Source organism: Somniosus microcephalus, chromosome 1 (genome assembly GCF_052327205.1).
Source record: "Somniosus microcephalus isolate GS21.2 chromosome 1, FLI_Smic_1.0, whole genome shotgun sequence".
NCBI classification, from domain to species: Eukaryota; Metazoa; Chordata; class Chondrichthyes; order Squaliformes; family Somniosidae; genus Somniosus; species Somniosus microcephalus.
The window spans coordinates 74,608,274-74,633,619 of record NC_140987.1 but is presented as its reverse complement, the minus strand read 5'-3'; the positions used below and the strand labels follow the sequence as shown (position 1 = coordinate 74,633,619).

The following is a 25,346-nucleotide window of genomic DNA, read 5'->3' as shown; positions in this document are numbered from 1 at the left end:
ATGTTGACGGCCGAGTCTGGCCTCCTGGAGAGGAAGCACTGGTTCAAGTCGCCGCCGTTGCAGAACTCCATGACGAATCACAAGCAGCAGGGCTCACCGGCCCTGAGGATCCGCTCACCTTTCAGCGTGCCACCCTCTGAGGAGGCATTGCGGCCAATCCGAGCGGCCGGTCTGTAACGGACAGTTGCCTTAACCAGTCGGAGCTTCCCGCTATGTGAGCCACTGCTGCCTCAACCAATTGCAGCGCTGCCACTGGGGATCCACCCACCCGGAACGTGATGGACCATTGAAGCTGATGCTAGAAGCGCCAACCAGTAACAGCGCGGCTTTGATCCGCTCAGCCCCCGGCCTCCTGTGGACATTGTGACAGACAACTGAGTGAACCAATAGCTGAGTGGCGCTGCCGCGTGTTGCCATGCTGTTCAACTCTTGCCCAGCATCACTGCGTCATGCTGCTTTGATGGACAATCGAGTTGGTGTGCTGCTGGGTGCTGGAACCAATGAAAAATGTGTTACGGCAAGTTTCGAAAAAAAATCGCGAGATTTCGGTGTTGGATCGCGAGATCATGAGTGAGGCTTCATTTCACTCAGAAATCGCATCTCTCATGACAGTTGGCATGTCTGTCCAATATAGTCGTTACTCTTGTGTGATAAATCAAACTTACGGTTGGGTGAGTTAAATTCCCATGTTTGAATGTGACATTGTTCTCCTGAGAGTGCAGTAACTACCCGCAGTTTATATACAGTCAGCACTAAAAGACCCTTACAGCAACACAGGACAGTTCCGGCTCCAGTTCCAAAACTGTTGCCCTTTTCCCCAGAGTACACGGTGCTGTGGGGAGGTGGGAGTGCTTCACTGACACTTTATACACAAGGACACGACTAGTTGCCATTATTTGTTACATTCAGCTTTAGGGAGGAGTGCGATGAGACAAAGAGCTCGCTGTGTACTCCAGTGAAAGGATGGCAACTCTGGGTGGCCTTCAAGTGATTGCACCCTTGTAGGTTCAGGCTGTGCCTGGGCCTGTACATTGTTTAACACTGTAGCACTTGTTCCAGTTTATTACTGTTAACTGTTGCCTCACACACTCAGCCATCCTCAGTCCGTATTTACCTCCTGTGTGTTTCACATTGCTCAGTGAGTCACTGAGCAGCCTTCCCTTTATATAAACCAGCTCCATCATGTGTGGTGTAACACTGAGAGACAAGTGTCAATACAAGACGACGACTGCACACTTTTAACCCAGCGCTTCTGCTGTACGAGAATGAAACCATTCTCAGCTTTTGCTCTTCTCTCCCTGTTCTTACTCTGCGCCGTGGGTAAGTTCCTCTTAATATCACTGTTTACAGTCATGGACTTCCATTTCTCTCATCATTAGTTTTTTTGGGTTATCATTTTATTTTCTGATTTGCCCCACTCCAAGACTTGAGTCCAAATCCACACTAATACTTCAGTGCAGTACTGAGGAAGGGCTCAGGGGTGCCATTCTCCAGATCAGCCATTAAACCAAAGTCCTGCCTGTCTGTTCTAGTGCTTCAGATAGACTGGGAAAGTCCATGGAACTTTCCAAAGATGAGCAGGGCCAATATTCTTCCTTACACAGATTGACTGGTCATCCATAAGAACATAAGAGTTAGGAGCAGGAGTCGGCCTTACGGCTCTTCGAGCCTGCTCCGCCATTCAATAAGATCATGGCTGATCATCGACCTCAACTCCACTTTCCCGCCCGATCCCCCATATCCCTCAATTCCCCTAGAGTCCAAAAATCTATATATCTCAGCTTTGAATATACACAACAATTCAGCAACCACAGCCCATTGGGGCAGAGAATTCCAAAGATTCACAACCCTCTGAGTGAAGAAATTTCTCCTCAGCTCAGCTTTAAATGGCTGAACCCTTATCCTGAGACTCTGCCCCCTAGTTCTAGACACTCCAGCCAGGGGAAACAACCTCTCAGCATCTACCCTGTCAATCCCCTTCAGAATCTTCTATGTTTCAATGAGATCACCGCTCATTCTTCTAAACTCCAGAGACTATAGGCCCAATCTATTCAATCTCCCCTCATAGGACAACCCTCTCATCCCAGGAATCAATCTAGTGAACCTTTGTCGCACCGCCTCTAAGGCAAGTATATCCTTCCTCAGATAAGGAGACCAAAACTGTGCACAGTACTCCAGGTGTGGTCTCACCAAAGCTCTGTACAATTGTAGCAAGACTTCCTTACTCTTGTACTCCAACCCCCTTGCAATAAAGGCCAACATGCCATTTGCCTTCAATATTGCGTGCTGTACCTGCACGCTAACTTTCTGTGTTTCCTCTACGAAGACACCTAAATCTCTCTGAACACCAACATTTAATAGTTTCTCACCATTTAAAAAGATTCTGTTTTTCTATTCTTCCTACCAAAGTGAATAACCTCACATTTCCCCACATTATACTCCATCTGCCACCTTATTGCCCAGTCACTTATCCTGACCATATCCCTTTGCAGGCTTTTTGTGTCCTCCTCACAGCTTACTTTCCCACCTAGCTTTGTATCGTCAGCAAACTTGGGTACATTGCACTCAGTCCCATCACCGAAGTCATTGGTATAGATTGTAAATAGCTTAGGCCCAAGCACTGATCCTTGCGGCACCCCACTAGTTATAGCCTGCCAACTGGAAAATGACCCGTTTATCCCTACTCTCTGTTTTCTGTCTGTTAACCAATCCTCTATCCATTCTAATATATTACCCCCAACCCCATGAGCCCTTATCTTGCATAGCAACCGTTTGTTCAAGGGGCACTGGCACCATTCGTCTCAGTGTTGTCTGTGAGACCTTGCTGTGTGCTAAATTGCTCCCACATTTGCCTACAAAACAATAGCGACTGCATTTCATAAAGTACTTCATTGGATACAAAGCGTTTTGGGATGCCTATGAGATGTGATCAGGTGATATATAAATAGAATAGCCTCAGGAGTGGGGATTAATGTCTCCTATAACCCCCTGTACTACGTGCTCTGGAGTGGGGATTATTCCCTTCTATACCCCCCTGTACTGCACTCTCTGGGGTGGGCTCTGGGGTGGGGTTACTCCCTCTCTAACCCCTTGTACTACACTCTCTGGAGTGGGGATTAATCTCTGCTAAATGCCTCTGAATAACATTTTCAGGAATATGGGGTTACTCTCTCCTATACCCCCCTATACTACTCTCAGGAATAGGGGTTACAGTCTCTTATAACCCCTTGTACTACACTCTATGGAGTGGGGGTTACTCTCTCCTATAACCCTTTGCACTCTAACAGAGAGTAGGAATAAACAGGTCATTTTTTGATTGGCAGGCTGTAACTAGTGGGGTACCGCAAGGTTCAGTACTTGGGCCTCAGCTATTCACAATGATTTGGATGAGGGGCCCAAATGTAATATATCCAAGTTTGCTGATGATACAAAGCTGGGTGGGAATATAAGTTGTGAGGAGGATGCAAGGAGGCTTCAAGGGGTAATGCAAGGAGGCTTCAAGACAGGCTAAGTGAGTAGGCAAGAGCATGGCAGATGGAATATAATGTGGAGAAAAGTGAAGTTATCCACTTTGGTAGGAAAAATAGAAAAGCAGAGTATTTTTTAAATGGTGAGAGATTGGGAAATGTTGGTGTTCAGAGGGATCTGGGTGTCCTTGTACACGAATCACTGAAGGTTAACATGCAGGTACAGCAAGCAATTAGGAAAGCAAATGGTATGTTGGCCTTTATTACAAGAGGATTTGAGTATAAGAGTAAAGATGCCATACTGCAATTATATAGGGCCCTGGTGAGACCACACCTGGAGTATTGTGTACAGTTTTGGTCTCCTTACCTAAGGAAGGATATACTTGCCATAGAGGGAGTGCAACAAAGGTTCACCAGACTGATTCCTGGGATGGGGGGATTGTACTATTAGGACAGATTGAGTAGACTAGGCCTATAATCTCTAGAGTTTAGAAGAATGAGAGGTGATCTCATTGAAACATATAAAATTCTTACAGGGCTTGACAGGGTAGATGCAGGGAGGATGCCTGGCTGTGGAGTCTAGAACTAGGGGTCACAGTCTCAGAATAAGGGGCAGGCCATTTAGGACTGAGATGAGGAGAAATTTCTTCACTCAGAGGGTGGTGAATCTTTGGAAATCTCTACCCCAGAGGGCTGTGGAGGCTCAGTCATTGAGTATATTCAAGACAGAGATCGATAGATTTTTGAATATTAAGGGAATCAAGGGATATGGGGATAGTGCAGGAAAGTGGAGATGAGATAGAATATTAGCCATGATCTTATTGAATGGTGAAGCAGGCTCAAAGGGCCAAATGGCCTACTCCTGCTCCCATTTCTTATGTTCTTATATTCTTTCCTATAGCTCCCTGTACTGCACTCTCCGATGATGCTGCTGAGGGGCAGCATCTAGATGAGAAATAGGAGAATGACCAAGGATAGATCCTCGGGGGAAATCCAGAGGTAACAGCGGGTAGGCAGAAAGAGAAGCCGTTGCAGGTGGTTCTCTGGCTATGACTGGTAGGTAATAATGGAATTAAGTGAGGCCACTCCCACGCAGCTGAACAACAGGCACTGGAGGAGGATAGCGTGGTCGACCGTGTTAAAGGCTGCAGAGAGGTCAAAAAGGATGAGGAGGGATAGGGCACCACATGAGGATGTAATTTCTGACTTTGATTAGGGTTGTTTCAGTGTTGTGGCAAGGGCAGAAACCTGATTGGAAAGGTTTAAACATAAAGTTGCGAGTAAAATGGACACTAATTTTGGAGGCGAGAACATGTTCAAGGACTTGAGAGGAGGTTGGAATTGGGGCGGTAGTTTGCAAGGACAGAGGGATCTTGGGTGAGTTTTTTGAGGTTGGGGTGGGGGGGCTCTGATAGCAGGTTTGAAAAGGATGGGACAGTACCTGAGGAGAGAGAACCATTTACAATATCAGCTGGCATGGGGCCAGGAAGGGAAGTAGTGTGGTCAGCAGTTTAGTGGGAATAGGGTCAAGAGAGCAGAAGTTGGGTCTCATGGAGAAAATGAGCTTGGTGAGACTATAAGGGGAGAAAGGAGAGAAACTAGAGAAAGATGCGAGTTCAGTGCTAGGGCACAGGGGAACCTTGCGGCAAGCTTGTCTTGGTGGGCTAGGGGAAGGGAGGGAAGCAGCAGAGGCAGCTGAATGGATGGTCTCAATCTTAGTGACAAAGAAGTCCATGAGCTCCTTACACTTGTTGGAGGTGAGGTTGGAGGGGGCAGGGGAGAGGGGCTAAGGAGATGGTTGGTCATGGAGAAAGGAATCCAGGGGTTATCTTTGCATTCCATGATTATCGTGGAGTAGTGAGCAGTTTTGGCAGAGTAGAGAAGGGCCCGATAGTGCTTGATGTGTTCTAGCAAGACCTGGCGATGAATGGCTAGACCAGTTGTGCGTCATATAGGTTCAAGTCTGCGCTCCTTGGATTTAAGGGAGTGAAGGTGGGGGTCGTACCAGAGAGAATGACTAGGGTTAGAGAGAGTCTGTTTTATTGGGGACTAAGACATCAAAGGGAGAGCTTGAGGGTGTGATTGAGCAGATCAAAAGCTGCAGAAGTATTGTAGTGAAAAAGTGGCCAAAGGCTAGACAGCTGGCAGTTTGAAGGTGCCAGTGAGTGACTTAAGTGAGAGAAGGGGCAGCTGCAGAAGGAGGGGATTGGGTTGGAAGGAGGAAGTAGGATGTGAGTGGAGAGGGACATCAGGAGGTGATCAGAGATGGCCTTGTCTACGAGACGATGGGAATAGAGAGGCCACAAGGTCGAGGATGTGATCCTGAATATGGGTGCAAGAGGGAAGGAGAAGTTAAGGGAGGACAGGAGGGTAATAAACTCAGAGGACAGAGGGCAAGGTGAGTTGAGAATGAGAAGTCATTCGGTGCAGAGGCTGAGGAAGGAAAGCAGTGAGGCTATCTCGGTGTGAAACTTGGGGTGGAGCTTGGGTGGACAGTCGAGAACAAGGATTTTAAAGGAGAGGCGAGATAAGTGGAACAAGGGGAGGTGCTCAAAGGAGGAGAAGATGCCAGAGGAGTAGGGGGAGAGACCAAGGTAAGATTTGTTGATAAGGGCCACACCACCACCATGGTGGTTTGGACAAGACAGCTGATGGAAGGTATAGCCAGGCGGGGAGGCTTCAGTAAGGGGCAAAGTGTCATCACCCATGAGCCAAGTTTCCACCAAGGCATGATGTCGATGCAATCATCCACAATAAGGTCATGGATGGCAAGTGCTTTGTTCGCAAGTGAATGGACATTCTGGAGGGAGGTGTGAAGAGGGGAGGTGATTGTTGATCTGCTGGCAGAGTCCACGGGGGCAGAGTCCACGGGGTCAGCGATAGGAGGGGTGAGTGGGCTGGGAAGGAGGTTGGCAAGATTAGCTCCCAGCGGGCGCATTGTGTGGGATGGTTGACGAGAGAAGAGAATGGGGCAGTTGGAGTTGCTGCTCGTATGGAGGCGATGATGAGTAACTTGATGGGCCATTTAGACAGTGCCGGCATAGGCATTGAAAAGATTAGGATATATAAGTCCTGGTTGTAAATGGAGAACAGGGAAGAGACAATAAGAGAAAGTCTATAAAGTCAGAGGTCCTGTGGTGGGATGAAGTTGTCATAGATAGGATGGAGTCAGGTTGGAGCACTGCTGAACTGAATTTGAAGTTTGGTGACAGGTGTGTAGGGCAAGTGAATCCAGGAGCTGTTTTACGGCAGAGTATCAGTGGCCGAACTGCTAGAGGTATTTTCTTAGAAAATGGGGAGCCAAGAAGGTGTGGAGAATTGACCATGAGCCAGCATAGGTTGATCCAGGGGTCCAGCAAAGGTGAGTGGTGGTCTCGGTGATTAGTCGTGCAAACTAGCGGATCCAGTAAACCAGCGGAGGGATGAATGTCGTCAGTGGCAATGGGAAGCAGGTGGAAAGCAACAGAGCAAAGGTCATTCAGCAGCAGTGGAGCAGAATCCAGAGTAATGTGGGAACCAGCAGAAACAGAGCAAATTCCTGGCAAAGGAACAGAAAATTGAGGATGCTGCAGAAGGCCAGATATTAGAATTGAGACAACAACTTGTATGTAGATACTTTTCCCAATGTGTTTAACAGAGACATAAGGCAAAATGGAAGCTGTGAAGGATTGAGAGATTCAGAAAGTGACCAAAACTTGGCCAGTAGCTGGGTTTAAGGAGCGTCTTAAAGGAAGAGTGGGAAGTGGATAAGTGGAGGGATTTCGTGAATGTATTCCAGAGAGTGGGGCCTAGGTGCTTGAAGACATGGTTACCAAGGATGGGGCAAAGGGAGGAGGGGATGTTCAAGAGGCCAGAGTCAGAGGAACAGAATTTTCAGGAGGGACTGTAAGTGCTGGACGAAGTTACAGAGATCAGGATCAAGAGGGTCAAGGGACTTAAACAGAAGGATGAGAAGTTTAAGTTTGAGGCATTGAGGGATTAGGGATCAATGTAGGTTGGCAAGGACAGGGGTGATGGGTAAGTGGGACTTGGTGTGAGATAAGATACAGGCAGCATTGTTTTAGATGAGCTGAAGTTTATGGATGGGTGGAATATGGTAGGCTGGCCAAGAGAGCTTTGGAGTATTTGAGTCTGGAGATTGAAGTAGGTCTTTCTGATGATGGATCTATGGAGTTGGAAGCTCATCTCAGGGTTGAACAGAATGCCACGGTTGTGAACAGTCCGGTTCAGCCAGAGATGTGGTTAGGGAGGGGGATGGAATCAGTGGCGAGGATACGGAGTTTGCAGCCAGAACCGAAGATAATGTCTTCCGTTTTCTCAATGTTTATCTGGAGGTGAGGTAGATTTGGGTGTCATCTTCATACATGTGTGTAGTGTATGTACCCGTCTACCTTTAAGAGAACTATTGTATGTAACCGTTCACCTTTAAGAGAACTATTTTAGGTGTGGCACTACTTTGTTTGGCTTCTGTATACTGTAATACCGACGGTGACCACACCAGTATATAAGTGTTGTGTCAGGATTTATTGGGCAGATTCGCCCTGACCTTCGAATAGTAAAGTCCTGTTTTAAGTTACTCTTGGAGTCTGTGTATTAATTAACTAAACAACCCACAGACTTTACAGTGGCGACGAGTCCGATCGTACCCTGCGGCAACAATACTTCCGAAGCAGTTAACGAGCGTCGAGAAGAGGCAACCGCCCTCGCCGTTCTGCTGGGAGAAAACTCGAGGCTGCAGAACTAGAAAGGAGGAAGAATTTAGAGACAAAGACTTCCATCAGCAACAGGCACTGACTGTCCCTTCTGCCACGGTGAGGAGTGAGCCGATCAGCATGAGAAGCAAGGCGGCCACAGTGACTGTGAGTAAGGGAAAGTAAAAAGAATAACCGGAGGATAAGGGCGGTGCACTCGACCACGGCCGAGGGGAAAAGGAGCCGGACAGAAGTCGGGTCCAGAGGCGCTGAGACTGGGGCAGCGTGGAGCAAGGAAGCCACGGTACAGACAGGCTGGGGGACGCAACGGCGTCGTGAGACAGCTAGACCGCGACTGGCGAAAAAGGCCGGGCAGCGACCGAAGCCACGAAGCGCTGCGACCGGGAATGTAGGCGCGGGAAGAGATAAACTCAGCCGCAGCCGGGGAGGGAAGCACCGGACTGCGAGAGGGCTGGGAGGCGCGATTGGGAGCCGAGCGAGCGGGAGAGGCAAAGCCGACCAAGGGAGACTGAGCGAGAGCCAGTCCAGCGGCTGAAACTGTTCTCCGTCAACGGGGTGTACCCAGCGCCGGTAGAGCCGAGCAAGTGGGAGAGAGACAGAGCCCGAGCAAGGGAGACTGAGCGAGAGCCAGTCCAGCGGCTGAAACTGTTCTCCGTCAACGGGGTGTACCCAGCGCCGGTAGAGCCGAGCGAGCGGGAGAGAGACAGAGCCCGAGCAAGGGGAACTGAGCGAGAGCCAGCCCAGCGGCTGAAACTGTTCACCGTCAACGGGGTGTACCCAGCGCCGGTTGCCCTGCCGAGAAAAGGGAAAGCACTGAAGCCGACGCGCAGGCTGTGAACCTGAAAGCCAGCGGCCGTCGCCCGTGGGGAAAGTGTACCCCTCCCGCCAGGGAAGAAACGCGGGAAGCCGCCATTAGGCGGGGAAGAAGACAGAAGCGGGAAACCGCCATTGAAGTGGGCAGGGAGAGAAGATAAGCGCGGGAAACCGCCATTTTCGCGGGAACCGCCATCTTGGAAAAAAAAAAAAAAAATTTTAAAGAAATAATTCGTGGGGTTTATCAGGAAGAGAGGAAGATGCCTAAGCATGGTAACATCAATTATTTTAATTCCGAGGTAGAAGACTGGGCCACGTATGTGGAACGCATTGAGATCTATTGTGAGGCCAATAAAATAGAAGAAGATGACAAAGCTATAACCTTGCTAAACTCGATGGGCGCGAAGACATACGGGCTCTTGAAGCATCTACTATCACCGGCTAAACCGGCGGATCAGACTTTCGATGATATTGTGGCTGTTCTGAAGGATCACTTGAACCCCACACCGTTGATGTTGGCGGAACAATTCAAATTCTATGCGAGAACGCAACGGAAAGACGAAAGCAACGCAGAATACTTGGTCGAACTGCGCAGACTAGCGAAATACTGCCAGTTTGGAGGGAATCTGACAGAGGCATTGCGAGACAAGTTCGTGTGCGGATTGGCAAAGGAAGGAACGCAAAAGTGATTACTCGAAGAGAACGACCTTGCACTTGACAGGGCTGTCCTTATTGCAGCATCGCACGAAGCCGCAGCGAAGGGAACTGCGGAAATGCAGCTAAAGACAGCGGCACTCAGTGTGGATCAAATTACCTCGACAACAACAAAATGCTATCGTTGTGGGAAGACAACACACGACCAGAACCAATGCTGGTTTAAGAACCAGGAATGTAGGAAATGTGGCAAACTGGGCCACATAGCTAAGGTATGCCGGTCAGGGAAGAAGACCAACAACCAAAGGACCAACAACCAAAGGAAGCCATCACAGGAAAAGTACAACAAGGTACACAAGGTGGCTGAGAAGAGTTCAGACGAACAGAATTCGGACTCAGACCCAAACGGCCAGGAGCTGGGTAGTCTGAGAATTTACAATGTGAGTAAGGAAGCTGACCTACAAACTATCTGGGTCATGCTAAAAATAGCTGGAGTCCAAGTGAAAATGGAGTTGGACACTGGATCAGCTCTATCAGTCATAAATCGAAGGGATTACCACCAGCTATTCTCACATATACCCTTAAGAGATACCAAGTTCGTATTGCAGACATACACGGGGCATAAAGTATACCCCATGGGAAAGATAAGAGTCAAGGTGAGAGATAGGGGTAAAGAACACCCAAGAATGAACTTATATGTACTACCTGAGGGAGGACCACCACTTCTAGGATGGGAGTGGATCAAGAAAATAGACATGGAATGGCACTATCTAAAAGCCATAACGAGTGAGGACTCGGTGCAGACAATCAGCTCAGATTCTGAATCGGATGACGATAAGACCAACCCAAATGTGAAAGACAAGGCTAAAATGGACTTGCCGACTAAGGTTGGAAAAACGAAGGCATGCAGAAAGGCTTATGCTCCAGAGAAGAACAAAGTTTCAGAACAGATCTCCACCGAACAACGACAACATAGTTTGACAGAGAATTCTGAGTCTGTTCAGTTTAAGGACATATCCATGACGGAAGAACACCGAGCTCGGACTCAACTTTATTTCAAATTACGACAACAATTAGAACAATTGAGTTACCGTCTCGTACAAGAGATGAAAACAATGAAAAAGTTCTATGACACCGAATGGGAGAATCTGGAAAGACAACAGAAGCAGCTAGCTCAAGCAGAGAGCGACCATAGAGCCATCGTGACCAATCACCGATCACATCTCCCTTATGATGTTCAGGAGTTAGAATATTTGCAGAAAGAAGCAAATGAAGAGGAATCTTCAGGAAGCCAGGATTTTATTCCAGTTCTTCTCTACGACTCCTTACAAGCAGAGTTTGAGAAGTTGAAGGAACAGTATGAACAGGCCCAGGCTACAATCCTGGAGGGGGTTAACTCGGCAACCTCCGAAAAGCTAGTTTCAGTGGAAGCATATGAGCAACTAAAGGTTGAACATGAGCAAGAAGTCCAAAGGCTGCAGGAAATTCTTGATGAGCTCAAGGCCAAGACAGACTCATCGGTAGAAGTTCCATCCATAGATGAGAAATTAGAGGTGAAAGACATGGCAGAACATGAAAGTCAAGATGTCCAAGAACTCATAAAAATATTGAAGGAAACCCAAGACAAATATGAGGCGGCAATGACCGAGGTTCAACAACTTGAAGAACAGATTCAACTGGGAATTCTTTCAGTGAAAGAAAAGGCAACTGTAAGAAACACAGAGACTGTAAGAATGGCCCCTGAACATGAGCTAGAGAGCATCAAGGCGCAACTTCTCCGAGCGCTTAAAGCCAAAGTACAAGAGAAAAAAAAGGTGAAAGCATTGGAGGAAAAGGTGGATGAAATGGAGAAGACTCTGATCCACAGGGTCCCCGTGGAAGAGTTAACGGTCAGCCAACTCCTTCATATGCTGAGAGACAAGACTCTGCAATGGGAACCATTTGAACACGAGCTTCAATCTTCAAAGGGAAGGGGTTCGGAGCTCTCAAAAGTTTGGGGAATAGTTGAGGTTGCAACACAGATTTTACGGGGCTGCCGAAAGTACGCTGAATCACATCAATGTGAACTACAGAATGTTGAAACAGCTGCTCCAGTAGAAGGATTGAATAGCCCGATCAATCAATCCCCGATGGAAGGGGAAGTATTGGAATCACAAATGAGGTCATTAGTGAAGGATTGGCAGGAAACCCAGGAAGAGCGGGATGAATATAAACCATGAAGAAGTCTCTTCAGGAAAGATGTCTAGGGAGGGAACAACAGTCGGCTAACGTCCAGTTGGGTAAGGAAGAAGTAGCAGGCCCTCTCGCTAGACTAGCTCAGGACGACACCGAATATTACCATGACCTGTTGAGTGACACGGAATATTACGATGACTTGGTCTGCCCAGCTTGTGATGAAAACTCCCAAAGTGCAGAAATCAGGATGAAGCACTTAAAGTCTAAGGAACATAGGGAGATGGTGGCGCTACAGCTGGCAGCGGATAAGGGAGCCCCGAGAGTCTCCAAGAAGCAGAAAAGAAAAAGACGAAGCAGAAGACGATAACCATCTAAATCATTATCACTTCTATCAGATCATGCACGTGGGCCCTACGAAGGGGGCCAAATCAGTTGGAAAGTAGGCAAAATTACCAAGGCAGTCCAGCTGTTTGTAAAAGTCAGCACTGCTGGTTCAGCAGGACGGAAGTTCAAGCTGTTAAGCCAAGGGAAAGACTATTGGATGAGTCACGCTAGAAATGTGAACCGGCTACACCACAGAGATGTTGTTCGGACCGAGTCAAGACCAGAGACTGAATCTGTGAACTGTTCCCGCAGAGACTGAATCTGTGAACTGTTTCCCGCAGAGACTATATCTGTGAATTGTTTTACATGAAGTTGATTATATGTTATGTTTAATGGGGAATAAGTATGTTGTAAGCTAAAAAGGGAGGATTGTAGTGTATGTACCCGTCTACCTTTAAGAGAACTATTGTATGTAACCGTTCACCTTTAAGGGAACTATTTTAGGTGTGGCACTACTTTGTTTGGCTTCTGTATACTGTAATACCGACGGTGACCACACCAGTATATAAGTGTTGTGTCAGGATTTATTGGGCAGATTCGCCCTGACCTTCGAATAGTAAAGTCCTGTTTTAAGTTACTCTTGGAGTCTGTGTATTAATTAACTAAACAACCCACAGACTTTACAATGTGGAAACTGACCCTATGTTTTCATATGATGTTGCTAAGGAGCAACACTTAAATGAATAAGTGGGATAATGTCTCCATTCAAAGAGCAAGCAAGGGAATTCATACAGACAAGTTAAATGTTCAGCTGCTGATCGTTGTACAATGGTAATTCCAAAACCTGAAATTAACCGGAAATGTGTTATTTGATTAAATTCCTGGTAGAATAACTCTCACACTAATTTGTAAAATATTTGTTTTGTTTTAATGACTTAGCACAATGTGAAACTTTAGAGATACAGTTAAAGACAGCATGTACTTCACATTTTTCTGATAGTCGGTGATCTTTGTTGTGCAGTAATTTTTTTTTGTTATTTTGATTCTTCCAGTTGTAGTGAGCGAACTACACATGGAGGTAAGATGTGCAAATTTTACACCGTTTTTCTGAATGTTCGTATTGCCAGTCTGGGATTTTGAACTGCTACAATTGTTTCTGTCCTCAGATCCAGCCATACTGTAAAGAGATACCCAAGAAGATCCCACTATGCAATCAAAACTACGCACCAGTCTGTGGAACTAACGGGGTGACCTATGGCAACGAATGTCGACTCTCTGCCGCAATTTGGTAAAATGACATCTTTTATGTTCTTTTAAAAGCAGAAACCTGAGGGGGAATTTTATCCAGCTGCACACCTAGCCCAGTGCTGGACACGGTCAGAGGTTAGAGAAAGGGCTACAACACTATGTGGGGTGAAATTAGTCTTGGGCAGCAGTGCAAAAATGATGGAAAAGAAAATTGGGCGGATTGTAACAACGGGCTGCCGAAGCACTATCGCCTGTTTTGCACTACTGCCAGGATGTATTTCACCCAATATGGGGCACACTCAGCAAGCCTGCGCTCCTAGCACAGATACTGGCATGCAACTTGTTTGCTAAGTTTCAGATGTTTATAGGAAAGAAAGAACTTGCATTTTATATAATGCCTTGCACATCCTCCGAATGTCCCAAAGCACTTCACAGCCAATTAAGTACTTTATTAAGTGTAGTCACTGTTGTAATGTAGGGAAACACAGCAGCCAATTTTCAGAGTAGCAAGGTCTCACAACAGCAATGAGAAAATGACCAGATAATCTGTTTCTACTGGTGTTGGTTGAGACAATAATTTTTTTTATTAGGCTTTCTGTGAATGTGGGCTTCGCTGGCAGGGCTGGCGTTTATGGGCCTTCTTCTTGACCCGCTCCAACATGGACTTGAGCTCATAAGTTATGCTGGCACTTCAGTGCAGTACTGAAGGGGTACTGCATAGTTAGACATGCCATCTTTCCATTGAGGCCCTGTCTGCTTGTTCAGGTGGAGATAAACAATCCCATAGTATTATTTAATGAAGAAAGGCGAGTAATCCTGGTCAAAATTCCTCCATTACAAAAATAGATGAACTAATCACTTATTCAATTGAGTGCTGTGTTTAGCTACACAACAGTATTTTTTCTTCAAAAGTAATTAATTGGCTGTGAAGTGCTTTGGGATGTCCTCAGGATATGATGAGGTGCTATATAAATAGAAGTTCATTCTTAATTGAACTTGCCTATTCCACATACTTTGGGGTAGATTTTGACTTTGTATGATAATGTAAAATGGGTGATAGAAAATCAGCATTCCATTTTACATCTCTCCTAATTTTCATTTACACAATCGCACAAAGTCAAAGGGGGAGAAATTCGGCATCGCCCCGTTTGGGGCACAATTATCGGCCGGGCGCAAAGTTTAGCGCCTGGTGCTAATTATCGCCTCCGACTGCAAACTTGGCTTCTATCGCCCCTGGAGGTGATTGGAGCACTAAATCAGGTGCCACACACCTCTCTTAAGGTGCAAAGGCCGAGGAGCAAGTCGCTACCTCAGAGCACTGGCGAAGCTCATGTGATGTCAGTCAGCAATGGAACACAGACACACTGGCGCCGGCCAGTTCTTAAAGGGGAGGGTCGATCTTGCTCTCCATCCACACCCTGCTCATTGCAGTCTTGAATCTCGGCCTGGAGGGACCTGTACATCAAATCTGCTGGAAAGAACAATGGAGAGGCCCAGGAAAAGAGCTCAGAATGCAGACCCCATAGTCTCTTCTAAATTGATGCAAGGAAGATCAAATCAAAAGGAACCTGCAAAGTGCTGCTCAGTACCCAAAACTCCTCAACACAGCTTTGAATATCTCCTGCAGTCTCTCTCTCTCTCTCAGAATGCGTGGTGCAGAGATTTCACTGACAAAAAAGGCAGGAAGCGGTCGCCTTTAAATAGTGGTCCCCCAGTCCCTTCCCGACTGCAAAACGCTCCCCTCAACCTGTCGTTGCTAGCGGCAGGCGGTAAGACAGGGGGCGCCACTCAATATCCGGTCCAGGCTGCTACTGGGGCGCTGCACGCTTGACTGATAGCACGATCTGCGGGTGCAGGAGATCGTGGTGGTAGTGTTTAGTGCTGCCACAAAATGTCTAGTCAATTTCGTGAGTGGCGCAAACATCGCCGTGCACGGGCACTAGTTGCTTTGCGCCCATTAGCGCCCTTTTAAGGCGCTAACGGGAGGCGCAAGCCGAACAAATTTTTTCCCCAAAATCTTCCCATTAATATTTCAAACAGTCATTCCTGGCCATTAATCAGCTTTTGTCTTAATTAATTTATAAGCAGCAATATTGACATGAAATCCATTCATGATAGACAGCCTTTGCCAGGGACTGATTCTGCAGCTAATTATGCAGAATGGTCATCATTGCCACTGAAACAATTAATTTTGTCCCGTGGTTGAAGCCAATTTTAGATCACATTTACCCTGTCTGTAGTCATATAAATATAATACAGACACCCCCATATTATCACCATGGCATTGGCTTGAGAGCCAACTTCCTAATCCGTGACTACTACGTGTAAGTTACTTGCTGTTGGGGACTCCCTTAATATCTGACTGACAGCAGAACTTCAGGCAGCTATGAAGCTTGTAAACTTCTGTCTCAAGGTTGTCTCTTGGTATGTTGAAGCTGACCAAGGCAGCATCGTTAAGATGGTGAGCCTAATGTCTATTTAGCAGCAGTGTGAACAGGAGAGTTCTCACTGTGCCTGTGACCTGTACCACTGAGAGATCCACTGCAAATGCCATAAGAGGTGCCACACACACTAGGGCAGCTCGCAGTGCAGATGATCGTTCATCTCTCTGTGCAGATCTGGGCATTGTCTCTTCCTCAGACCTTGCAGTGTAGTCTGCAAGGACACAAGTAGCTCATGTAGAAGATCTTGCTTGGCAGCGTTCTTCGATCATAGGCAGATCTGGCCAGATTTGAATCCCTCGGAACTACGGCAGAGATAGGAGCCATGATAGACCTCCAACCAGCAGGTACCTAGCCTCAAGCAGCTACCACCACTTGCTCTGACTCACCTGAGCACTGTGACTCCCTCCATACATCCTCCTTAACCTTGCTTTCTACATTCTTTAGAGTGTGTATAATCCTGCAGGTGTGTGGCAGAGGTAGTGATAGTGGCACATGGTGCTGTGAGATGCTTTATGATCACTGGCTGTGTCTAGAGTCTTCTTCCTTTCCTAAGAAAACAAGAGAACAGTGTCAAAACGCTGCTGCAGTTAACGATCTTGAAGCAGTACCTTCATTGCAAGACGCTCTGTGATGTAGCTCAATTTGAGTTGTGTGAAAGTCCCTAGTAGGACAAGGTCACATGACATGGAGATTATGGTAATACCCATGAGGTCAGGAGGGGTCTCTGACTTCACCAACCCACCACTAGTTCTGTACTGTCCCACCCACGGCTGTCAAGGATACCCTCCTCAAATGGGATCTTGCATTTCAATTGCTTAGGGGCACCGTGTGTGGGTCTGTTTATGCCATAAGTACAGAAATATTGAAAGTATTCAGGCAATAGCTTCAGAACTCCCTCGCGTTTCCAATCTGTCTGTTGTTCATACATAGAGACAAGATTAAGATTTTCCCTTCCCTCCACTATTGCTATAACACTAAAAACCTAAGCGAAAGGATGCTGGGACAGCTTGACCATTTAAATCATCTTAAAGCATTCTAACATAGCATAAAACAAGAAAAATAACTCTGGTACTTCCAGTAAGGGAATGGGTAAAGAGATGTGAAATGCGATTACAGATGAATAGCTAACGCTACCACAGCCACAATAAGCCATATGGCCTCCTTCTGTGGCAAAAATTCTATGATTCTATGTCAATGCAGTTCCCCACATCAGTAAGTCATGGGAGCAAACAAGCAAAATGTTATTTGGCCCTGAAGAAGAGTACCAAATTGAAAATATTTATATAGTGCATAATCCTTGTGTGAAGCCCAGCTAAGAATTGTTGCTGTGCACTTTCTAATTATACCAAACATCCACATCATCCCTAGTGACTGCACCTTGATGTGGGCTGTTAAGTCTGTGTGTTCTAGTTATTGTTAATAAGAATCACTGCACACAGACCACAAGAGTAAATTCAACAGGTCTTTACTAGTCGGAGGTCAGGCTGAACTGCCCAATAAATCATTACACAGCACTTATATACCGGTGTGGTCACCACCAGTATTACAGTATACAGCAGCCAAGATAAAGTAGTGCATCTCTTAAAATAGTTCTCTTAAAGGTGGAACGGTTACATACACCACAATCCTCCCTTTTTAGCTTAACAGTATATATTCCCCATTAAACATAACATAATAACATATATACACAACTTCATGTAAAAACAGTTCACAGATACAGTCTCTGAGGAGGCCTCCTGATCCGAGACGGATAACGCCTTTCAGGGGTCTCTGGTTCTCGTTGCTGGGGTGACTCATCTAGTTGATCCCCTATGGATAGGACATCATCATCAGGTATATTCACTTCTGAGGTAGATGCTTCAGGTTCACTAACTTCCTCCACGGTTGTCTCTGTCGTAACCATGGGCTCGACCCTTGTTCTCGATCCCACCAGTTGGTCAGCATGATGTCGCATTACATTTTCACCAACATCTACCGTGTACATCAGGGGTCCTTGTCTGGCCCGAATTGTTCCAGATTGCCATTTCTCGTTTTTATAGTCCCTGGCTAACACCGGTTGTCCTATTTCAAAACTCCGAGTGGGCTTGTTATTGATATGCTGGAACTGTTTGTTTTCGACTTCCCTCCGCACATTTGGTTTTAACAAGTCCAACCTGGACCGCAACCTCCTGTTATAGAACATCATGGCAGGACTTTGGTTTGTTGTTGCATGGGTGGCGTTTCGATATGCCAGTAGGAAATTGTCCACCTTGTGTTGCAGTGGAATCTGATCTTCGCTCATGGCCTTTATTGCCTTTTTGAACGTCTGTACAAACCTCTCGGCCAGCCCATTCGTAGCTGGATGATATGGGGCAGAGGTATAATGTTTCACCCCATTCTTCTTCAGGAATTTCTGGAATTCCTTTGACATGAACTGTGGTCCGTTGTCTGAACATATTTGCTCTGGCAATCCATTTCTTGCAAATATCGTTCTTAGCACCGCGATCGTCTTCTCTGAGGTAGTGGTAGTCATTTTAATCACTTCTGGCCATTTAGAATGTGCGTCCACCGCAATTAAAAACATGGAATCCATGAATGGACCAGCAAAGTCAATATGTACACGTTGCCATGGGGTTGAAGGCCATTCCCATGGATGCAGCGGTGCAATTGGAGGTGCATTTTGGACTTTTTGGCACCCTGAGCAGCTTTTCGTCAGATCCTCTATCTGTTGGTCGATACCCGGCCACCACACATAAGCCCTAGCAAGGCTTTTCATCTTGACTCCCCCCAGATGACCTTCATGTAGTTCTTTTAGAACTCTCTCTCTTAACTTAGGAGGGATAATCACCCTTGTTCCATACATCAATGTTCCCTGACAGATGGACAGCTGTTCTCGTCTTGCTGAGAATGCCGGTAACAGTGGATCACCATGGGCTGGCCATCCCTTTACTGTCAATTCGTAGACCCGGGACAGTGTCGGGTCATTCCTAGTCTCCCTTTCAATATTTGCATTGGTGACAGGTAAACATTCGATGATGGTCGAGTAAAATAACTCCACCGGGTCAACCGTCGGTGCCTCCTCCTCAGTAGGTAGTGGCAGGCGCGACAGCCCATCAGCATTACCATGCTGCTTTGTACCTTTGAATTCTATCTGATATTGATGTGCCCCTAGGAAAAGGGACCATCTCTGGAGCCTCTGTGCTGTCATCACCGAAACACCCTTCTTAGGGTTAAAAATGGATACCAACGGCTGGTGGTCTGTCAGCAGTGTAAACTTCTGGCCCTGCAGGTAATGATTAAACTTCTTTACTCCCCACACAAGGCTGAGAGCCTCCCTATCTATCTGAGCATAGTTGCGCTCAGCGGAGGTCAATGATCTGGATGCAAATGCGACTGGCCTTTCCAAGCCATTTGGCAACTTGTGTGAGAGTACTGCTCCAATACCATAAGGAGAAGCATCACAAGCTAAACGAATAGGTAGCGTTGGGTTGAAGTGAGCCAACACTTCCTCTGAGGTGATCAATGCCTTGCTTTTGCGAAAGGCCTTCTTACAGTCCTCGCTCCACTTCCATGGTACTTCTTTCTGCAAAAGAGCGTTCAGCGGGTGCAGCACCGTGGATAGATTTGGCAGAAACTTATGGTAATAGTTAATCAACCCTAGGAACGACCTCAACTGGGATACATTTTCCGGAGCGGGAGCCTTCATAACAGCTTCGATCTTGTCAGGTGACTTGTGCAGCCCCTCCTGGTCAAAGACATGACCACAGTACGAGATCCGTTTCTGAAAGAACTCACATTTCTGGCGATTAACTCGAAGTCCATATTCCTTCAATCTGGTGAGCACCAGTTTCAAATTTGCAAGGTGTTCCTCATCGTCATCTCCTGTAATCAGGATATCATCCAAGTAACATTGAGTGCTTGGAATTCCCTGTAATACCTGCTCCATGGCCCTCTGCCAAATTGCTGGAGCCGAAGCCACTCCAAAAACCAGTCTATTATATCGATACAAGCCTCTGTGCGTGTTGATTGTGAGATACTGGCGCGACTCTTCCTCAACTTCCATCTGTAAGTACGCTTGCGCCAGGTCTATCTTGGTGAAGTGTTTCCCGCCAGACAATGAAGCAAAGATATCCTCAATCCGCGGAAGCGGATATTGCACCGTGTGAAGCACCGAATTAACCGTGATCTTGAAGTCTCCACAGATGCGGACCTTCCCCGGTTCCCCTGGCTTGTTACTCGATGAACGCTTCATGACGGGAAGAATGGGTGTGGCCCACTCACTCCAGTCCACCTTAGACAGTACTCCTGAATGTTCCAGCCCTTCCAGCTCAGCTTCCACAGCAGGTCGTATCGCATAAGGTACCGGTCTGGCTTTGAAAAATTTTGGGTTTGCATGCTCTGCAATCTTGATTTTTGCTGTAATTCCTCTCAGTGTTCCCAGTCCCTGTTGGAACACCTCTTTAGCCTCATCCAATATTCTGGACAATCGTTCAGGTTTGACATCTTTTTTTCCGGAATCTACCGTTATTACTTTTAGGGAGTGCCAGTCCATATTTATTTTCCTGATCCACTCCCGTCCCAGAAGTGGTGGACCTCCCTCAGGTAGTACATATAAGTCCATTCCTTGGTGTTCTTTGCCCTTGTGTACCACCTTGACTTTTATCTTTCCGATGGGGTATACTCTTTGCCCCGTGTATGTCTGCAATACTATCTCCGTATCCCGTAGGGGAATATATGTGAATAACCTTTTGTAATCTTGCTTATTCATGACCGTCAACGCCGATCCGGTGTCCAATTCCATCTTCACGGACTCCTGCTATCTGAAGTGTGACCCAGATAGTTTGTAGGTCAGCTTCCTTACTCACATTGTGAATTCTCAGACTACCCAGTTCCTTGCTGTTGGAGTCTGAATCCGAATTCTGTTCATCCAAACTCTTCTCAGCCACCTTATGTACCTTTCTGCACTTTTCCTGCGGTGACTTTTTGTTGCTGGTCTTCTTTCCTGACCGGCATACTTTAGCTATGTGACCAAGCTTGCCACATTTTCTACATTCCTGATTTTTAAACCAGCATTGGTTCTGATCGTGTGTTGTCTTTCCACAACGATAACATTTCGCTGTACCCAAAGCCATTTGATCTACGCTGAGTACCGCTGCCTTCAGCTGCATTTCCGCAGTGCCTCTCGCTGCGGCTTCGTGCGATGCTGCAATAGTGACAGCCTTATCAAGTGTAAGATCATTCTCTTCAAGCAGCCGCTTTTGTGTTCCTTCTTTCGACAATCCACACACGAATTTGTCTCTCAGTGCCTCTGTCAGTCTTTCCCCAAACTGACAGTATTTCGCTAGCTTGCGCAGTTCAATTAAATACTCCACGTTGCTTTCCTCTTTCAGTTGCGTTCTCGCATAAAATTTAAATCGTTCCGCTAACATCAGCGGTGTGGGGTTCAAATGATTTCTCAGGACAGCAACAATATTAGCGAAAGCCTGATCTGCCGGTTTAGCTGGTGATAGAAGATGCTTCAATAGCCCGTATGTCTTCGCACCCATTGAGTTTAGTAAGGTTAGTGCTTTATCTTCATCTGATATTTTATTTGCCTTACAATAAATCTCTATGCGTTCTACATACGTGGCCCAATCTTCAACATCGGGATCAAAATCGTTGATGTTACCACGCTTAGGCATCCTCGCAATCTTCTTGAGAAACAAAAAGAAATTTTTCTTTTATTTATTTTTTTTCAAAATGGCGGTTTCCCGCGCTTGTCTTCTTCCCCCGCCTATGAAAATGGCGGCTTCCCGCGTTTGCCTTTCTCCCCCGCTGGCTGTAATGGTGATTGCCGTATTGCTGCGTTTGCCCTCCCCAGCGGTTCTCAAATCGTGCCTCCCAGCCCCTCTTGCAGTCTGGTCCTTTCCCCCGGCTGCGGCTGAGTTCTCCGCGTTTTTTAAAATTTTTTATCCCGCGCCTCGTGGCCTCGGTAGCTGCCCGGCCTTTTTCCCCGGTCGCGGTCGAGCTCTCTCTCGACGCTGTTGCGTCTCCCAGCCCGCTTGCAGCCCGGTCTTTTACACCGGCTGCGTTTGCATTCACCGCGGCTCCCGTGCCTTACGCTGCCCCAGTCTCAGCGCCTCTGGCCCTGACTTCTGTCCGGCTCTTTTCCCCGGCCGTGGTCGAGTTCTCCGCCATTATATCCTCCGTTTTTCCCTCCCCTACTTCACAGCCAACGTGGCCGACTTGCTGCTCGTCGCTGATCGGCTTACCCGCCACCGTGATAGAAGGGATGATCACTGCCTGTTGCTGATGGAAGGCTTCGTGTCAGGATTCTTGCTTGCTCTTCAGACCCGAGTCTTTTCTCAGCAGGATGATGAGGGCGGATGCCTCTTCTCGACGCCCGTTAAACTGCCTTGGATATATCTCTGCCACAGGGTAAGATCGTCATCGTCGCCACTGTTAAGTCTGTGTTCTAGTTATTGTTAATAAGAATCACTGCACACAGACCACAAGAGTAAATTCAACAGGTCTTTACTAGTCGGAGGTCAGGCTGAACTGCCCAATAAATCATTACACAGCACTTATATACCGGTGTGGTCACCACCGGTATTACAGTATACAGCAGTCAAGATAAAGTAGTGCATCTCTTAAAATAGTTCTCTTAAAGGTGGAACGGTTACATACACCACATGGGCGGAAGGCTTGTTTGATCCTCTGACCCTGAGAGCTATGCTGGCTAGAGTATAACTCCTGGTCGGACCACCCAAGCCAGACAGTTCAAAAAGTAGGAGCCAGACTAAAAGCCCATCCTCCTGGTAGTGGACTGTGAGTCAGGCTAACGACCTGTCCATATAAAAATGCCTTTAGTTATGGAAACAACGCAGAGACAAGTCTATTGCAGACTGGCAAATATAAACGTCAACTGTGGAGATGTACGGCAAGATGATTATCCAATTGGAGTCAAATATTTTATTCTGGACAGAGAGCTTGTTGAAGAAATGGGTTGCCACATGTGCCACTAGACACAGAAGAATCTAACTAAATAACTAACTAAACATCCACAATCTTCACATTCTTTGCTAAGTATTTTTTGCCTGATTCTATTATGACAGTGCTGGAGTGTGAAACATTTTCTTAGTGCTTGTCATGCATAAATACGTCATGGGCTGGACCTCTGCCCAGCAGATAGTTGGTCTGGAGCAGCCAACACCACTTGTTCGTTTTCACCTATGTACTGCGATTCATTCTGTACATACCCCTGAACCTCTCATCTATATCCTCCAGATAATGGTCCATAGGTCACCAGAAAGAGGGACTGGATGAAGAGCTCGGGCTGCCAATTTGCTCTCAGCTCCTTCAGCCAAGCCAGCTATTCCATCTGTTACATTGTCAATGTTAATTGTAACTATTTCTCTCTCTGTAACGTAATTTATCTTGCTTCTAAAGAATGGTGAGTCATGCATCCTCCTCACAGATAGGACCCTAGGCTGCCTCCATGGTGCTCAACATTCCTTAAGTGATAACTGTATGAAATTTTGACATCTGTTGTAAAAATTAATCTTTGGAGTTGTTTGTCTGATTAGATCGAGGTAGATTAGTGACAACTTAAAAACTAAGCAGCCACCTGCTCTGTCACCAATGCCTTTGATCTCAGAATACCCGATGCTTTTTTGCATTTTAGGGCCACCAGGGTGAAAATCATGATTCAGAAGTTTGGAAATTGTTGAATTCATCTTCACGGCAACTAGCAAAAGCTCCCAGCTAAACATCACTACTGTCAATCAAACTGACGTGATCATTTGATCAATCCAATTGATAACCATTTACTCTTCAACATAGAATTAATAACACTATCCAATTGTTGCTGCTACTAACAGTGAAGTTGCTCAACCAAAAATCTTGTACAAACAGTTCTATGAAAACCTTTGTAATCTTTTGTTAAAAAAAAGTTTTGCATAATATTTTTTATATATATATATTTGGACCATTAATTGTTAAGTGATTGATACTTTTCCTGCTTCGACCTGTAGTCTCTTTGAATGCAATGTCAGTTTTTACAAAATAAAACATCCAAAAATTTGCTGTTTCTTATCAGTCTGTGATTCCTCGGGAAGAGCAAGAGAAGGAACAGATTTGCATTTGTATAGTGCCTTACCATTTGTTTCAGAAACTTCAAAAAATGTTTCATATACAATGAAGTACAGCCTTTGTTATGTAGGCAAAGATAACAACCGTTTATGCACAGCAAGGTCACACAAACAGGAAATGAGCGGAGTGACTAGTTTATCTGGTTTTGGTGGTGTTGAGGACGAAATGTTGGTCAGGACACTGGCAGCACTCCCAGCTCTTCTTCAAATAGTGCTGGGGGTTTCTTAACATCTACCGAAACAACTCCAAAAGACGGCACCTCCAACAGTGCAGCACTCCCTAGGTACTGCACTGATTTCTAGATTATGTGCTGAGAGAAAGCTTGCAGGGAACATAAAAAACTGACTGTAAAAGCTTCTATAGATATGTGAAGAGAAAAAGATTGGAGAAGTCAAGCGTAGGTCACTTGCAGTCAGAATCAGGGGAATTTTTATTATGGGGAACAAAGAAATGGTAGACCAATTAAATACATATTTTGGTTCTGTCTTCACAAAGGAGGACACAAAGAAACTCCCAGAGATGTCGGGGAACATAGGATCTAATGAGAGGGAGGAACTGAATGAAATCAGTATTTGTAGGGAAATGGTGTTGGGGAAATTGACGGGATTGAAGGCCGATAAATCCCCAGGGCCTGATAATCTACATCCTAGGGTACTTAAGGAAGTGGCCCTAGAAATAATAGATGCATTGCTGGTCATCTTCCAAAATTCTATAGCCTCTGGAACAGTTCCCATGGATTGGAGGATAGCTAATGTAACCCCACTATTTAAAAAAGGTGGTAGAGAGAAAATGGGGAATTATAGACCAGTAATACGCCTGACATCGGTAGTGGGGGAAATGCTAGAGTCCATTATAAAAGATGTAATAGCAGAGCACTTGGAAAACAGTGACAGGATCGGACAAAGTCAGCATGGATTTACAAAAGGTAAATCATGCTTGACTAATCTACTGGAATTTTTTGAGGATGTAACTGGTAGAATAGATAAGGGAAAACCAGTGGATGTGGTGTATTTGGACTTTCAGAAGGCTTTCGATAAGGCCCCGCATAAGAGACTAGCGTGCAAAGTTAAAGCACATGGGATTGGGGGTAAGGTACTGACTTGGATAGAAAACTGGTCGGCAGACAGGAAGCAAAGAGTTGGAATAAATGGGTCTTTTTCCGAGTGGCAGGCAGTGACTAGTGGGGTACTGCAGGGATCGGTGCTAGGACCCCAGTTATTCACAATATATATTAATGATCTAGACGAGGGAACTAGATGTAATATCTCCAAGTTTGCAGATGACACAAAGCTGGCTGGGCATGTTTGCTGTGAGGAGGATGCAGAGAAACTCCAGTATGATTTGGACAGGTTGGGTGATTGGGCAGATGTATGGCAGATGCAGTATAATGTGGATAAATG

General features: G+C 46.2%; 1 protein-coding gene across 1 annotated transcript; it reads left to right on the top strand.

Moving 5' to 3' along the window:
• LOC147124165 (uncharacterized) lies at positions 1 to 23,860 on the top strand. Its single transcript, XM_086002899.1, has 4 exons — positions 1 to 169; positions 13,198 to 13,223; positions 13,312 to 13,433; positions 23,480 to 23,860. Exons 1-4 carry the CDS (start codon positions 1 to 3, stop codon positions 23,523 to 23,525), a joined length of 363 nt encoding a protein of 120 aa, XP_085859025.1. The 3' UTR covers positions 23,526 to 23,860.
• The last annotated feature ends 1,486 nt before the right edge of the window (positions 23,861 to 25,346 follow it).

Coding starts and splice junctions, on each gene's coding strand:
- LOC147124165 (XM_086002899.1), top strand. CDS start 1: ATGTTGACGGCCGAGTCTGGCCTCCTGGAGAGGAAGCACTGGTTCAAG. Junction 13,224..13,311: donor TGAGCGAACTACACATGGAG/GTAAGATGTGCA, acceptor TTCTGTCCTCAG/ATCCAGCCATACTGTAAAGA. Junction 13,434..23,479: donor CGACTCTCTGCCGCAATTTG/GTAAAATGACAT, acceptor TTTGCATTTTAG/GGCCACCAGGGTGAAAATCA.